Here is a 14,572-nt window from a genome sequence, read left to right on the forward strand (position 1 = left end):
CGATTGCTTCACATCGAAAAATGAATCGATTTATCAATATTTAAAACGTTCATATTATCGACATCCAATTTATACTTAATATATAACAAATTCGATCCGATACAAAATGAATTTTTGTAACCGGGAAATAAGGTATAGCTAAAAAATCAATACTAAACTTTTAATCAGTAGACGATGAAAATTTTGTATTATGGTATTTGTGGCGCTATCCACTTCCGGAATACATCACATCAGCTGATCAAAGCATGATACTGACACTACCAGATATTTACGTCGGATATGTTTTTAGTATGGTTATTTAAACATTAATCGTATTTATTGTTATTCTAGATAAAAAGATTAAATACTGAATAAATTATGTACATATGATAACGATATCATAGTATACTAATTACAATCTACTACTTCAAAACGTTGTTAAAACAATACAATGTTTAAAGATCCAAAAATAATAATCATTGGTGCTGGAGCAGCGGGTATTGCTGCAGCAACTAGATTAATAGAAAAAGGATTAAAAAATATTACAATTCTCGAAGGAAAAGATCGGATTGGCGGTAGAATACATACAGTAGAATTTTGTAAGTAAATTATTTCTGTTTCTATTGTACGTTCATTAAACATTCATACACAAAGTTCAATTTCTGTTGCATAGGATAAAAAAACGCACTTATTTTTAAAGCAATTATAATTTTATATTTTCAGCGGACAATGTAGCGGAATTAGGTGCACAATGGGTTCATGGTGAACGGGAGAATGTTGTTTTTGATCTTGCTTATCCACACAAACTATTAGATTCGTCAAAATGCTTTAATGAATTCGATAGACACTTATTTGTTACTGCAAAGGGTGAAATTCTCTCAAAAGAAGAAAGTATAGAAACATTAAAAATATACTATGATATTTCTGAAAATATATCGGATGATATACATAATTCAGAGTCATATGGGGAATATTTTATAAATCAGTGAGTATATAAATAGGTTTAAAATATATTATTTATTATATACAAAATTAAAATTATCTATTAAATTATACAAGTTTATTTTAAACATTTCTTTAAAAGAATGTTCTTAACAAATGCATCAATGTCACTCTCTCTAAACCATGCTTGCAAAGTTGGATGCAAATTTGTTGTTGCAACTGTAAAAACTTCTTTATCAGGAACTATACACCTAAAAAGAGAAATACTTATGTAAATACATTAGTATAAACAGTAATCTTTGACAAACTTACCTTACACGGGAATTAATGCATTGACTTCTCACATATTCATATCTTAAAAGAGAATATATATATTTTATGTACTTTGCATCTAATCTATTTTGGTCTTCAGTATAGATTTTCTTAGAATTATTTATTCTTTCCATATATCCTTGTGTTAATATAGGTATAATAAAGTTCACCTAAATGTTAGTAATTAGTAGTAATTAAATTGAATCAGATTTTTCAATCTAGAGACATTTAAATTGTTTTACCTGTTTAAAACAATCATCTATAAACTCTTCTGCTCTACTATACACATAATTTTCCTGTTCTTGAAGTATGAGAACTCCAATTTTGGGCTCCTTAGACCTGAATATTTTTGCTATATGCTGTGCAGTTTCTGAACCATCATCAGCAAATGTTAACATAACTTTACAGCCATATGGTTTTTTAGTCTATCAAGAAGATATACAAAAAATGCCAATTTGTATTGATGTAAAGACATTTATCACAAATATTCTATAATACCTTTTTTAAATTATCTTGTATAACATGCCCAGAAACTGATTTATGTCTTTGTATATTATGTACAAAATTAATTGGAGTTAATACTAATGGAGCTCTTGGTACATTATTTGGTCTCACGATTGATTCTATACAAATAAAAACCATTCATCTAAGCTAAATTGAAAGAAAAGGTTCCTACTACTTCTATGATAAATATTAAAATACCATTTGCCGTAGTACTTTGTGAAATTCTGTTAATTAGATCAGAAATATCATCCTTTACTTGATTAATTATATCAAAACGATGCATTCTTTGTAAAATACTCAAAATCTTATCTATAGTTGCCTCAGCATGTTGCACATATGTTAGTAATACATAATAAGTTGGATCTTGCAGGCCTTTAAAATCATAATCTATACACTGTAAGAAAAAGAGCTAACAAAACAGTTTTAAATAAAACCATCATTAAATATTATATGCATACACGTATTTGTTCCATTGTTAGGCCCATATGTGCAGCAAATTCTTGCCACCCATTATAAGTTTTCCCTGTTGCAGTAGAACTCAGTAATAAACATAATTTTTGCAATGTGGTTTTTCCAATCTCTTCGAATAGATAAGAAGCATGAATTTGTGCTGTAGCTCTTTGAATATTTAATGCTACAGTATCTAAATTTGGAGGACCATCAACCTCTCTTCTCAACTTTTCCAATTCAGGATCAACATTGCTAAAATTCAAAATATTTTATAATTAATGAAAACATTTTTTTTTTTCTACAAAACTAATTCAGTAATAATTCTTACCCTTTTGCAAACATATTTATAAAGTATATATAATTTATGTTCCTGTGTCACATTTTTTGTAGAGAGATATAGATCATTCATAATTTGTAACGTAATACAATAGTTTTATAAAGCACAATGCAAGAAATTATGCTTAATAATGTACAAATTTTAATAAATGCACTATAGTTTTCTCTTCCTTTCTCGTTTCAAGGTTAGTGACTCACATCCGGCCTGATTTTACCGCTAAAATTCGAAATTTCTTCCGATCGCTGTAATAAGAAACTGAATTGAATTAAATTAAATTAAATATTTCAGATTTTATAAAATATTTGACAAAAATCCGTTTACTAGTCGTAATAAAGCCGAGCAATTACTAGATTGGATACATAAATTTGATAATTCCATTCAATGTAGTGATTCATGGTTTGATGTTTCTGCAAAAGAAATTGTAAATTATTGGACTTGTGATGGAGATCTTGTACTTAATTGGAAGGGTCATGGCTATAAAACACTGTTTGCTTTATTATCTGTATGTATATTTTATATCACTAATAATTACATTATATACGTATATGTAGCAATAGTTCATTTTTCTTTTATTTCAGCAAAAAATATCAAATGCAAAAAATAAATTGCCTATAATGGAAAAAATAGAATTTAACAAAGATGTTTATAATATTGACTATACTTCAGATAACAATATAATTGTAAAAACAAAAGATGGTTCAACATATAAAGCATCTCATGTTATATTTACTGCATCTCTTGGTGTTCTGAAAGAAAAACACAACACAATGTTCACTCCACTTTTACCTGGAACAAAGCAACATGCAATAAAGGTACGGTAAAAATTTAATATTGATGGTTAATATGGAAATTTCTCTACTTTTTCATATGCACTTAATTTAAAACACAATTGTAATATGTTATTTAGGGTTTAAATATTGGAACTGTAAATAAAGTGTTCTTGGAATTCCCACATAGATGGTGGCAAGAAGAGTGTGCAGGTTTTAGTTTAATATGGTCTAAGGAAGATAAAGAAGAATTTATTAAATCTTATGGACAAGTATGGACAAGTATACAGCTATATCCTTTAATATTGATAAACATTATCAGTATTGGTTCTTAAATATATTCACCATATATGATGTAGGATTATGAGTGGCTATGTGATGTGTTTGCATTTATTTCTGTGGATTATCAACCAAGAGTACTATGTGCATGGATCTCTGGTAAATTTGCAAAACAAATGGAGTTACTGTCTGATAATGATGTATTTGATGGACTATATTTATTACTAGAAATGTTTTTAAGTAAAACGTATAATATTCCAAAATTTGATCAAATGATTAGGTAATAATTTGTAATATTCCCTTTTTTGGTATTCTAATGTTAATATGTATTATATTATTTATAGATCATCATGGTATACTGATGAATGTTTCCGTGGATCGTATACCTTTAAAAGTATAACAACTGAAAAGCTAAACGTGAAAACGGAAGATTTAGCTGAACCTATTATATTAGCTGATGGGAAACCTGTATGTATTTCCATTAACTGAATAATTAAGGAAAAATGGCTATCAGATTCTTTTATAATTTTTATTCAATAGATAATCCTCTTCGCTGGAGAAGCGACGCACGAACATTATTATTCTACTGTGCATGGCGCAGTTGAAACGGGTTTCAGAGAAGCTGATAGAATAATAGATTTCTATAGGTAAATTTTATAACTTTTACATATATAATTAGTATTTCAATTTTATTTGGGATATTTGGGTAACTACGGTGTAAAATAGTGCAGTCTTTCTGATTACTCATTATAGTTGAGATAAAAGGTTATTACTTATACATAATGATTCTGTGGATGATTAAACAGTAATTGATTCTACAATAAGCTTATTTTGTGATCATCGCATGGCTTAAAAGATTCTGTGTGACTTGATTTTTATTTTCCAATATCATTTATGTCTTTAAATTTGTAATTCACACTTCGTGTCTTATGCAATCATATCTGTTTTATTTTTTAATCTTAAAAATAATATCTAGGCGCGCACACATACAAAGATAATCTGCGTAATCTATGACAATTATACTTGTCCTTTTTTTCATTAATTTCTTTTACTTGTTCTTCAATCTGAAAAAGTAGTATGAATGAAAAAGCTAATTTATATTAAAAGTGTTTATATTGAATCATATATTCTATTTCTATTGATTAGCATGCTTCTTAGGCGGTTAAAGCCTCAGCTCTAACCAGAGCCACATTTCTTCATAAGGGACCACGGTAAATTATAGATTTACTTGATGATTTACATTTTAAAAAACATTCTTTATATAAACATTAAATATATATTTCCAATGTATTGATTTAATCAATAACCATTTATTTTTATTATTTTATTCTTCCAACAAAAAGAAACTTAACATATAAATTTCACACTTAGCAGTAAATAAATAAAATGCATGCATGTCTATTCTTGCTGCATTGTTGATTTTGCTACTATCGATTTACAAGCAGTAAGTAATATATTTTTCTATTAATTAGGTAATTTTCCTTCTTGATAGAAGATTACGATATTGTTATATTTGTTAATTATTTAAATTTGTATATAGTAATAATTCGTACATACATGTTAAAAATTGATTACAATTATAAACAAACTGTCAAAATTGAATAAAGAAAGAAAAATCACAATTCTAATCACGTAGAACACGTGGTTGCATAAACAACTTCCATAAACTGGAAAGGGCAGTGAATGCGTCAAGCCAAAAAGTAACAAGAACGAAACTTGTAATAGTAGGTGCAGGTATTGCGGGATTAGCGGCTGCGAAGACATTAGACGAAGCAAATTTCAAAGATTATCTATTAATCGAAGGTAATTAAACGTGGTATCGGAATTGCATCCACTAAGTATGATATTTACTGTTTATTTTCTCACAGCGCAAAATGAAGTCGGTGGTCGAATTCAATCTATTCCGTGGAATAAAGCTTGGATAGAATGTGGGGCGCAGTTTGTGCACGGTGATCAAAGTCAATTAGCCCAATTATGTTATGAACATGATTTACTCTCAGATATACAATATCAAGATGGTCAAGGAATTTTCATTCGCAATAATGGTTGTAAAGTAGATGAAGCTTTGATAGAGGAGATAGATGACCTTGTTCGCACTACATTAGAAGATTGCGAAGATTGTGAAAACAAAGATATCGAAGTAGGCTTTGAAAATATCGATGCGGTTTTGAGAAATTGTCTCAATAAACATTTACATAAAAAGAATGACCCATTACCAATAAGAACCATAAAGAAGGAAATTTTTGATTGGAATGTTAGATTTCTTGTAATTGATAATGCTTGTTTCACACTTGATGAACTGTCCACGAAATGTTGGGGAAAATTTAAGGTAAATACGGGTCAATTGTAATGTTGAACTTATACAGGAAAATTTAATAACGCTAACTATTTCATTTATAGTATGTCGGCGGCTCAGAACACGTGTTGTTTAAATCCTGATATACGGCTTTACCCAAACTTATCGCTGATAGTTTGGGTAAAGAAAATTTATTACTTAATACCTCTGTTGATTTAATCGAGTGGCAACGAGTAATAGATAATGATTTCAATTCCCCACTTATTATAAATATCTCTAACAATACTCGTATTCTTGCGGATTGTGTAATAATTACCTGCTCTCTCGGTTATTTAAAAGAGAATTATAAGAAGATGTTCATTCCCCCCTTACCGAATCTCTTCAGCCAGGCAATCGAATGTTTAGGTTTCGATTTAATAAATAAGGTTTTCCTCGATTTTGGTGTCCCTTGGTGGAAACCTGGTACCAAAGGGTTTCAATTACTTTGGAAAGAAGGAGTATTTTGCAATAAAAATCTGGCTATATGGACTAGAGATCTGACGGGTTTCGATGTTCTGCCAAATCACGAAGGTGTACTCCTTGGTTGGGTTGGTGGACGCGGAGCTTATATTATTGAAACTTTAAGCGAACAGCAGGTCGCAACGGACTGTGAAAATTTACTTAAACATTATTTAAGATTTGACAAAATACCACCAGTAAAAAAATGTTTGAGGACTCGGTGGAATGCAAATAAGTATGTTCGTGGCAGTTATAGTCATATTTCAACAAGATGTGACGCGAATGGCATTACACCACACACTTTAGCAGAGGCGATATGGGGCAAGGCAAAAAAATATGACAATAAGGTAAGAAAAATCAACACACTTGATTATGAAATACTCGATGCAACGAAAATTAATTTATTTTAGGATGTGCCTATCATTATGTTTGCTGGTGAAGCAACGCACGAGAATTTTTACTCTACGACGCATGGTGCTTACGATACTGGAGTAAAACAAGCACAAACGTTTTTACGATATCACGTCGTTAAGAATTAATTATACATAATCTTAAATCTCTAAGAAATATGAATGAAAGTACTTTGAAATATGTGGGTACAGTCGCATATAAAAAACACGCGTGCACACATTTCAAACTTAATAAAAAATTTCTTGCGTTTTATATATGTACAGTTACGTATATAATTTTTATCGTATCATGTTTATTAGCATATTAATAATGTTTATAATCATATTAATTATGAACAATTTTATCTAAATAAAATGTATTATTTTGTCATTGCATTTTCAATTATACTATTAATTGTCGTAAAGATTTATTAATCTTTCAGCTTCTCTCCACCCAGAGGCAATTGCTCCATGTACTGTAGAGTAGTGTTTTTTGTTGGTAGCTTCACCTCCGAATAGAATTACCTAAAAGAAACAGATGAAACAATATGTAAACTGGTATTCATTTTTTGAAAAATTCGTTCAAATAAAACTTACGGGTTTCCCCATTTTCATAATTGGCTCTGATAATTCCTTCGCGGTAGAGTTCATCCTTATAGAATCTATGCTCTGATAACTATATGTACCCCGAAAATGTTTATTTTGATGCCATTTACTCCTATAAACGAAAAGAATGTCGTCAGACAGAGATAAGAATAGATAGAAGCTGAAAGATTGGTACCTTATCATCGCTACTGGCCTAGTGACATTATAATGTTTCAACAACATATTATTTAATATTTGTACTGTTTGATCAAAAACTTCATCATCAGTGAGGTCATCCATTAACCGCGCACCTCTTCCAGATACCCATGCTTGCAATAAACGAGGCTTGTGGTCGACAAAGTTAAAGCCTGCTGTGTAAGGCATCCACCTCATTTTTGGCTAAATAAAATAAAAATATAATTTATGTTTATATTATATACAACTAAATTAACATATTCGTTTGTAGCGCAACTTTAAAATCTTACATCACTCTCAAGCTTCTCCCTTTCTTCTTTACTCCACAAAATTCTATATCCTGCGTTGTTCGTTTCTGTGGGAGTAAACCAAATATCATCGAAGGCTAAAAATATTTTACAAGCATTTCCAAATCCCAGTCCCTAAAACGAAAGTTAAATATCGTTAATTAAACTTTAATTTTTTCTGGGGAAAAAGGAAATATACCTTAATAGTCCTAATTTTTGATTCCGACAATGAAGGATTAAAGAGAGTTTCGTGCTGTGCTTTAAGCACTCCTAAAGAAGGTGTCATGATGACATGATCGGCTATATATTCTTTTCCATCGAGCGTTGTTATTTTCACGGTATTATCGTCACTGGAGTAATCAACTTTCGTTACTTCAGCATTAAGTACCGTTTTGTTTAGCACAGGTAACTCATCCTCCGGATTTGGAAATCTTTTCTATTTAAGAAATTTACGGTAAATAAGCATGTTCAACGAATAAAATATATTGTCGTAAGATAATAAACACCAACCATTAATATATCGAGAATAGTACCATATCCTCGTTTTCTCCAATTGATCGCCAGATCACCTTCGCACACATCATAATTGGTATACGTTTTCGCTGCGATATCGAACCAGTCATCGGCAGGATCAAAGCTAGTCTCCATTAAATTCAACAGCCACAATATTTGATCCTGTAGCGTTTCATTTAATTCCGGAAACATCTTAAAATCGTCTTTGAACCTAATGTAAAGTCATTTTAGATCAATGTATAAAGTATATGGTAAGGTATGCGCGTCACTTTAGATATGAATTTAGGACAGGCACATAATAATTCACAGATTCATCATATTAAATTATAATGTTAAAGAACAGACGAATTCAATTATATAACGGAAGTAATAATATTCGAGAGCACATCCCTAATATTGCATACTAATATAAAAATTCTTATTATGATATTATATATTATTCAATTATATTATAAAATTATAAATAATATATATGTAAATAATACTATAACAACAAATAATAATGTTACTATTAAATAATATTTTCTTCCTGCTTTTTGTTTGTTCTCAACTTTGCGATCTTTTGAATACCATATGACCTGGTTCGTACAGTTATGAATTACATTCAAGATAAATTTCTGATAAAACAATTACTATATATTCATTTGAATCTTTTTATCCTGAGTACATTCATGAAGCGACGATATAAACGCATAAAATTCGTACTTGTATATGAGACATTCGCCGACGGAATGCTGACACTCATCATCCGACATCTCCGGACTAGTGCGCCCAAAAGATAGGTAAGTATCCGTAATGTTCTTTGTGATTCTAGGATCGAGTAATTCACCAGTAGATGTGTATATTTCATCGTTAAATGGTTTGGAGTGATCTGTAATGTTCAAAGGAGCTACCAATTCGTACGCAACATTTCCTTTCTCTCCGTGAACCCATTGCGCGCCTAAATCGATCACGTATTCGTCTACAAACGTAAACAGTCTATCAATCTTATTTTGTAATTGCGCATACCCTATTGCTACCTTAGTAAAAGCTAGACTCACCAAATTTTACTGTATTTACCCGTCCACCGATTCGATTCTCGGCTTCCAAAATAATAAGATTTTCAAAACCATTCTCGATCAATTTCGACGCAGCCGCGATACCAGACGCTCCAGCACCAACGATCACTATACGCGGCGATTTAGTATCTTCAGAAATCGTGCCTGAGATGAGGCAGAACAGAAAGATCAAGTAATAGAGCATCTCCGACGGTAAAATGAACTCTGCGCGCACAAACTTTTATCAATTGACAGATTGGACATCTAGTTTTACGTGATAACCCTTATATATACTGTATGCTCCTGTTCATATAATAATTTGCTTTTGTTAAGCAATAGTGATAGTATCTGGAGTATGTAATTAGCAATAATAACATCGGTCAGATAATGGCTAATAATGAGAGATAATGAAATTATTCTTTCCATAAATTACTGCATAATTTAACCTATAACTTTTAATAGTTTTTTTAATACATTTTATCGTCTAGAAATTATGTAATGAATATGGATCTTTTGCTTGGAGAGTAATTCTCTTCGGTTTGATATTTTAGAACTATAAACTTTCAACATTTTATTTAAACCAACTGTAACGATAATATTATAAAGCATGCTAAATAAATATGACAAAGAGATTTTAAAATAAAGAATTTTTAAAAGACTAAAAAAGATAAACATTTTTTAAAAAATGCCTAAGTTATTTCGATTTCATTTCTATCCAGTTGTTGGATTTTCGAATTATGTACATCGAAGCAAACAAGATTATTGTATTTACAATACAAAAATTAATAGTGTAACTATTAGGAAAATTCCCCTACGATAAGAAAGCATTAATATTTGTGACTTAAAACAGAGTCACGTGATATCGGGAACGCATTACGAAGATCCACAAATTAGCCAATCGCAGGCTATTTCGAATTATACACACTGATGGTACGTCCGTACATTGGTGGTTGGATCCATATATTATTCTTAATAAATGCATCATTTTGTAATCACTGCTGATTCATTATAGAAATTTAATGATAAATGGAAGCTTAAGGTTAACAGTAGAAAAATCATGTGTTTATCTATCGAATATTTTGTTAGCGATATAAATGATCTTTTGCCTTCCATAATACCATTTTAATTCAAGGACCAGGAAAGATCACTTGTGCACATTACAGAAATGACACTTCAATTTAACATTTTTACTATATGTTTAATATTTAACATAGCGTTAATTGTGTCCTCGAAAACAGCAGGTTAACTATATTTTATACTTTATACTATTTTTCTGCTTCAAGTATTTTACATGATCTCGTGAAAGGTTGCTTATAATTTTTTTTACTCCTGACTATAAATTATTTTCTTTTCCTTAAATAACAAATAAATATAGTTGAATATATTTTTAGAAAACTTAAATAAGAACAAATTTGAGCCATGGAGATCAAGTGATAACATCTACAATAATCCGTTTCTTCGTAATTCAGGCAACAGTGAAATGTATAAAAAGAATCCTTTCTTATCAAATATTTCAATGTTGTCTGTTTCATATAATGGGAATAGTACTGAATTGAACAAAACACCTGTAAATAGCAAATCACTCAAGGTATCAGAAAGCTCTATTTTTAATATATCTACTTTTAATAATAATCCTTTCGTACCACATGATTCTAATACAACTAGTATTCCATATATTCCAATATTCCAGGTATTTCCCATGAATGATTCATATCTTAGCACAAGTATGCAGAATAAGAAGGTATCAATGGATAAAATTCCAAGTATAACAAGTCCATACATATATTCAAAATCAAAGTCAGAACTTAGTAAGTATTTATGTCTAAGTGAAACAACCTTCTTTGTTGTTTATAATGTTAATTGTTAATAATTTCTATGTACTAGAATGTGAGGAATATGAAAGACAAATCTTAGGCACAACAAATGCATTGTCTTTAGTGGGTACAAATCCAGAGGTGATTACAATAACTAATCAAAAATGTAAAACCACAAACCGTCTTGTTGTTGGAGGTATCGATGCTTCTCCTGGAGAGTTTCCTCACATGATTGCTTTAGGCATTAAAGCTTTAGATGGGTCATTTATTTTTTCATGCGGTGGCACTCTTATCGCTCCAGAATGGGTACTTACTGCTGCACACTGTACTTATGGGCCAAGGTATTATTTCATCTTATTTATCATGCTAAGTTTTTAATGTAAAAATTACTTAAATACTACTATCTTCTGCAAAATAGAAGCCCTACAAATGCTCGTATTGGTATGTCTAACTTGAGAAATAATCAACAAGGTATCACAACTACGATCAACAGGATAGTACGACATCCAAGTTATAAACCTCCTGCTATGTATGCTGACATAGCTCTTTTAAAACTAAGTACAGCTGTTGCCTTTAACAATGAAGTAAGACCTGCTTGTTTATACCAACGATATGATACTGTGCCTATGCAAGCATGGATCAGTGGTTGGGGAGTCACAGAATTTGGTAAGATCAAAGTATTGATGAACAAACGAGACTAAAATTTCTTTAAAAAAATATACCTGTTATTATCGATACCTTTAGATGCAGAAGAAGAGAGTGATCAACTGCAAAAGGCTCTTCTTAATATTGTTGATAACATAGATTGTGCAATAAAATACAATGAGTCCATATCAATAGCAATACCATATGGAATTATGCCAAGTATGATTTGTGCAGGAGATACTCTCAGTGGTTGGAATAAAGATACTTGTCATGGAGATTCAGGAGGCCCCTTACAAATACCCCATCCAAGAAATGAATGCTTATTTCAAGTATTAGGTATTACCAGTTTCGGACAAGGCTGTGCAATTGTCAATACACCTGGAGTATATACTAGAGTTTCACACTATCTTAACTGGATCGAAGATATTGTTTGGCCATAAATTTTGTTTTGTATCATTAATGTACACCTTAGTTTGCAAAGATAAAAAATTGTTTATTTTTCCAGCAACATTTCGACTGATTTAAAGATTAAAAGTTAAAAATACATTTGATAATAATGTTTAAAAGTGTAGTAATGTTTGATAAAAGTGTTATCTGTCAATGTATGTACATATCAAATAATCTTATTAATGCACAAAGTGAGTGTTATTTTTATGACATTAGTATTTTCAGATTATATTAATATTGTTTGAAACATGTGCACATAGTACTATATAATTGTAATATAGATTGACTAGAAGATTTTTTAATCTGTAAGAATGACTTCAGGGTGACTGTAAATAATAAGTGTAACTTCTGCCATTATTAGGCATGAAAATTATACTCAAGATATTTTTGTATCATGAATGGTCTTCCATGTGAGACCATCTCCATATGGTCCATGATTAGATGGAAAAAGTATATGCCACCAACTTCTGTGATATAGAATATAAAGTTATTATTATATTGTAAAATACTTATTAATAAATATTTAGTGTTTTAGATTACCTCCCAATTATACCTAGAAACAGCTTCCAATTTTGTCTTGGTCCAAAATCATATGGATTTTGATATATTTTACCAAGTGCTTTATACTTCTGTGTTTCTGTGCTATTTATACGTGCTTCTATACTTGTTTCTCCTCTAGTAATGAGACCCGCGTGCCAACATGTTAAAGCTCCTAATGCTGCAAAAGTAGCCACGCAAATTAGAGCTGCAAAAACTATAAGTCGACGGTTCCATTCTTTAATGCTTGTATCTGCAGCTTGTTTAGCTATTTCAGCTAATTCCTCTTCACTTAGATGATCTAGCGATTCAGACTAAAATACAAACAAATAATTAAATAAATTCGATCTAATTATTAAATTCATTTTTCGCAAATAGAACTATAATAATTACCACAGGAATTATCTCAGAATTATTAATGCGTACTGGATGACCATCTAATTCTGGTTCTTGTGCTGGAAAGAATTCTTGATATGCTATTTCTACACCAAACAACATTATGAATAAAATACCAAGTACTGTAAAAACCATGTATTGAAAAAAGTATCTATGATTATGATGACCAACACAATTGTTTAACCATGCTGTTTCTTTGTTTAGGAAATATATAGGGTTTTTAGGCAGCACTAAGATAATATATCATATATTCAAAAGGATACGGCAGTGATGATCCATCTTAAGAATACATTTGTTGCATACAGAGCAATGATGTGTTCTGGGTGGTTTTGGTTTAATACATTTCTTACAAATACTCACAGCCTCTGGTATAAGACCACCTTCTGGCGGATAACCAGCTGGGACATTTACTCCCATATAATAATGAAAACATACATTTACTAATAACCAATTTCCAATCACTAAGAGGATTATTGTCATCAATGGACTCTTTTCCCACCAATATGGTAGACCGATGTAATATGCAATGTACACGATACTTGCAGTTAAAAGACTTACCATTACTACAAATACCTGTAAACTGTCAAACTTAGTAAATACATTGTGAACAATAGCAATTTTTTTTATAAGAATCACATAAAGATATAAGTAAAAAAAAAGTAATATACATGAAATTAGGAAAGTTTACGAAAGTACTCACCGGTCCTAAACAAGCAGTAAAATTTTCTACAAACCAGAACATTGGTTCTAGAAGTATGTCACAAACATAACCCCAATTTAAAAATTCATTATAAAATAAAGATTTTATAATGACTTGAAAACGCCACCATTTTTGTTTTAAGTTAAGTCTAAAAGCAACGAAATATAATATAATATGTTCAAGCAACTAAAATGTTTGCTCTTTATTATTTTTTATTACTCACTTAAGAATATTAGGCGCTTTAGTTAAAGACCACTTTATTCGTACCATCTTTTTCTTATATAAATTTCAGTATATCGAATTGTTTAAAATTTCATTGAAGATAAATTTTTAGAAATCGAAATAACTACAACTACTAACACTGCAATTGAAAAATGAATAATTGTTACACAGTATACTATATAACATGTTCAATGTTGCATTGGAATTCTTTTTAGAGTACGTTGTACGGCGTTGAAAGTGTATTTCTCGCAAAACACACAGCTCAGAACATTCTTTTTCGCTTATCAAGTTGAAGCATCGATAACGATTATTCCAATTCAACTTTAAATACAAGAAACAAACTATACTAATGATTAACGGAATTACATGTCCTATACACAAGTTATAACACTGTGCAGCGCCACTGATAGAGGATTACTATACTATAAAAGATCGAGTGCT

At 30.5% G+C, this 14,572-nt stretch overlaps 6 protein-coding genes across 7 annotated transcripts; 3 read left to right on the forward strand and 3 right to left on the reverse strand.

The window, feature by feature from the left end:
* The first annotated feature begins 231 nt into the window (after positions 1-231).
* Positions 232-7,149, forward strand: LOC117165734 (peroxisomal N(1)-acetyl-spermine/spermidine oxidase). Its single transcript, XM_076625110.1, has 12 exons — positions 232-578; positions 703-964; positions 2,813-3,026; positions 3,103-3,336; positions 3,432-3,563; positions 3,651-3,850; positions 3,915-4,038; positions 4,111-4,217; positions 5,207-5,373; positions 5,439-5,899; positions 5,971-6,711; positions 6,775-7,149. The coding sequence occupies exons 1-11, from the start codon at positions 431-433 to the stop codon at positions 6,007-6,009; spliced, it is 2,088 nt and encodes a 695-aa protein (XP_076481225.1). The 5' UTR covers positions 232-430; the 3' UTR covers positions 6,010-6,711; positions 6,775-7,149.
* LOC117165779 (uncharacterized) lies at positions 978-2,700 on the reverse strand. The gene is made up of 7 exons (XM_033349162.2): positions 2,516-2,700; positions 2,196-2,439; positions 1,936-2,131; positions 1,732-1,856; positions 1,476-1,658; positions 1,234-1,403; positions 978-1,172 (listed from the first exon to the last, which is right to left on the reverse strand). The coding sequence occupies exons 1-7, from the start codon at positions 2,527-2,529 to the stop codon at positions 1,040-1,042; spliced, it is 1,065 nt and encodes a 354-aa protein (XP_033205053.1). The 5' UTR covers positions 2,530-2,700; the 3' UTR covers positions 978-1,039.
* LOC143303689 (spermine oxidase-like) lies at positions 6,220-6,903 on the forward strand. The gene is made up of 2 exons (XM_076625081.1): positions 6,220-6,711; positions 6,775-6,903. The coding sequence occupies exons 1-2, from the start codon at positions 6,220-6,222 to the stop codon at positions 6,901-6,903; spliced, it is 621 nt and encodes a 206-aa protein (XP_076481196.1).
* On the reverse strand, positions 7,048-9,773 carry LOC117165743 (spermine oxidase). Its single transcript, XM_033349094.2, has 8 exons — positions 9,374-9,773; positions 9,039-9,294; positions 8,331-8,544; positions 8,020-8,256; positions 7,824-7,955; positions 7,535-7,737; positions 7,351-7,471; positions 7,048-7,278 (listed from the first exon to the last, which is right to left on the reverse strand). The coding sequence occupies exons 1-8, from the start codon at positions 9,573-9,575 to the stop codon at positions 7,165-7,167; spliced, it is 1,479 nt and encodes a 492-aa protein (XP_033204985.2). The 5' UTR covers positions 9,576-9,773; the 3' UTR covers positions 7,048-7,164.
* Positions 9,774-10,302: 529 nt separating this feature from the next.
* On the forward strand, positions 10,303-12,815 carry LOC117165752 (trypsin-1). Its single transcript, XM_033349106.2, has 6 exons — positions 10,303-10,611; positions 10,762-10,958; positions 11,061-11,178; positions 11,255-11,525; positions 11,603-11,850; positions 11,929-12,815. The coding sequence occupies exons 1-6, from the start codon at positions 10,536-10,538 to the stop codon at positions 12,267-12,269; spliced, it is 1,251 nt and encodes a 416-aa protein (XP_033204997.1). The 5' UTR covers positions 10,303-10,535; the 3' UTR covers positions 12,270-12,815.
* On the reverse strand, positions 12,302-14,525 carry LOC117165766 (palmitoyltransferase ZDHHC16A). Of its 2 annotated transcripts, XM_033349136.2 has the most exons (6): positions 14,133-14,525; positions 13,910-14,057; positions 13,473-13,782; positions 13,207-13,397; positions 12,817-13,127; positions 12,302-12,743 (listed from the first exon to the last, which is right to left on the reverse strand). In XM_033349136.2, exons 1-6 carry the CDS (start codon positions 14,177-14,179, stop codon positions 12,653-12,655), a joined length of 1,098 nt encoding a protein of 365 aa, XP_033205027.1. In that variant the 5' UTR covers positions 14,180-14,525; the 3' UTR covers positions 12,302-12,652. The 2 variants fall into 2 exon arrangements, with proteins under 2 accessions (XP_033205027.1, XP_033205035.1); XM_033349144.2 differs by lacking the exon at positions 14,133-14,525 and having other exon boundaries at positions 13,473-13,789; positions 13,910-14,051.
* Between the last annotated feature and the right edge of the window lie 47 nt (positions 14,526-14,572).

Source organism: Bombus vancouverensis, chromosome 15, assembly GCF_051014615.1.
Source record: "Bombus vancouverensis nearcticus chromosome 15, iyBomVanc1_principal, whole genome shotgun sequence".
NCBI lineage: Eukaryota > Metazoa > Arthropoda > Insecta > Hymenoptera > Apidae > Bombus > Bombus vancouverensis.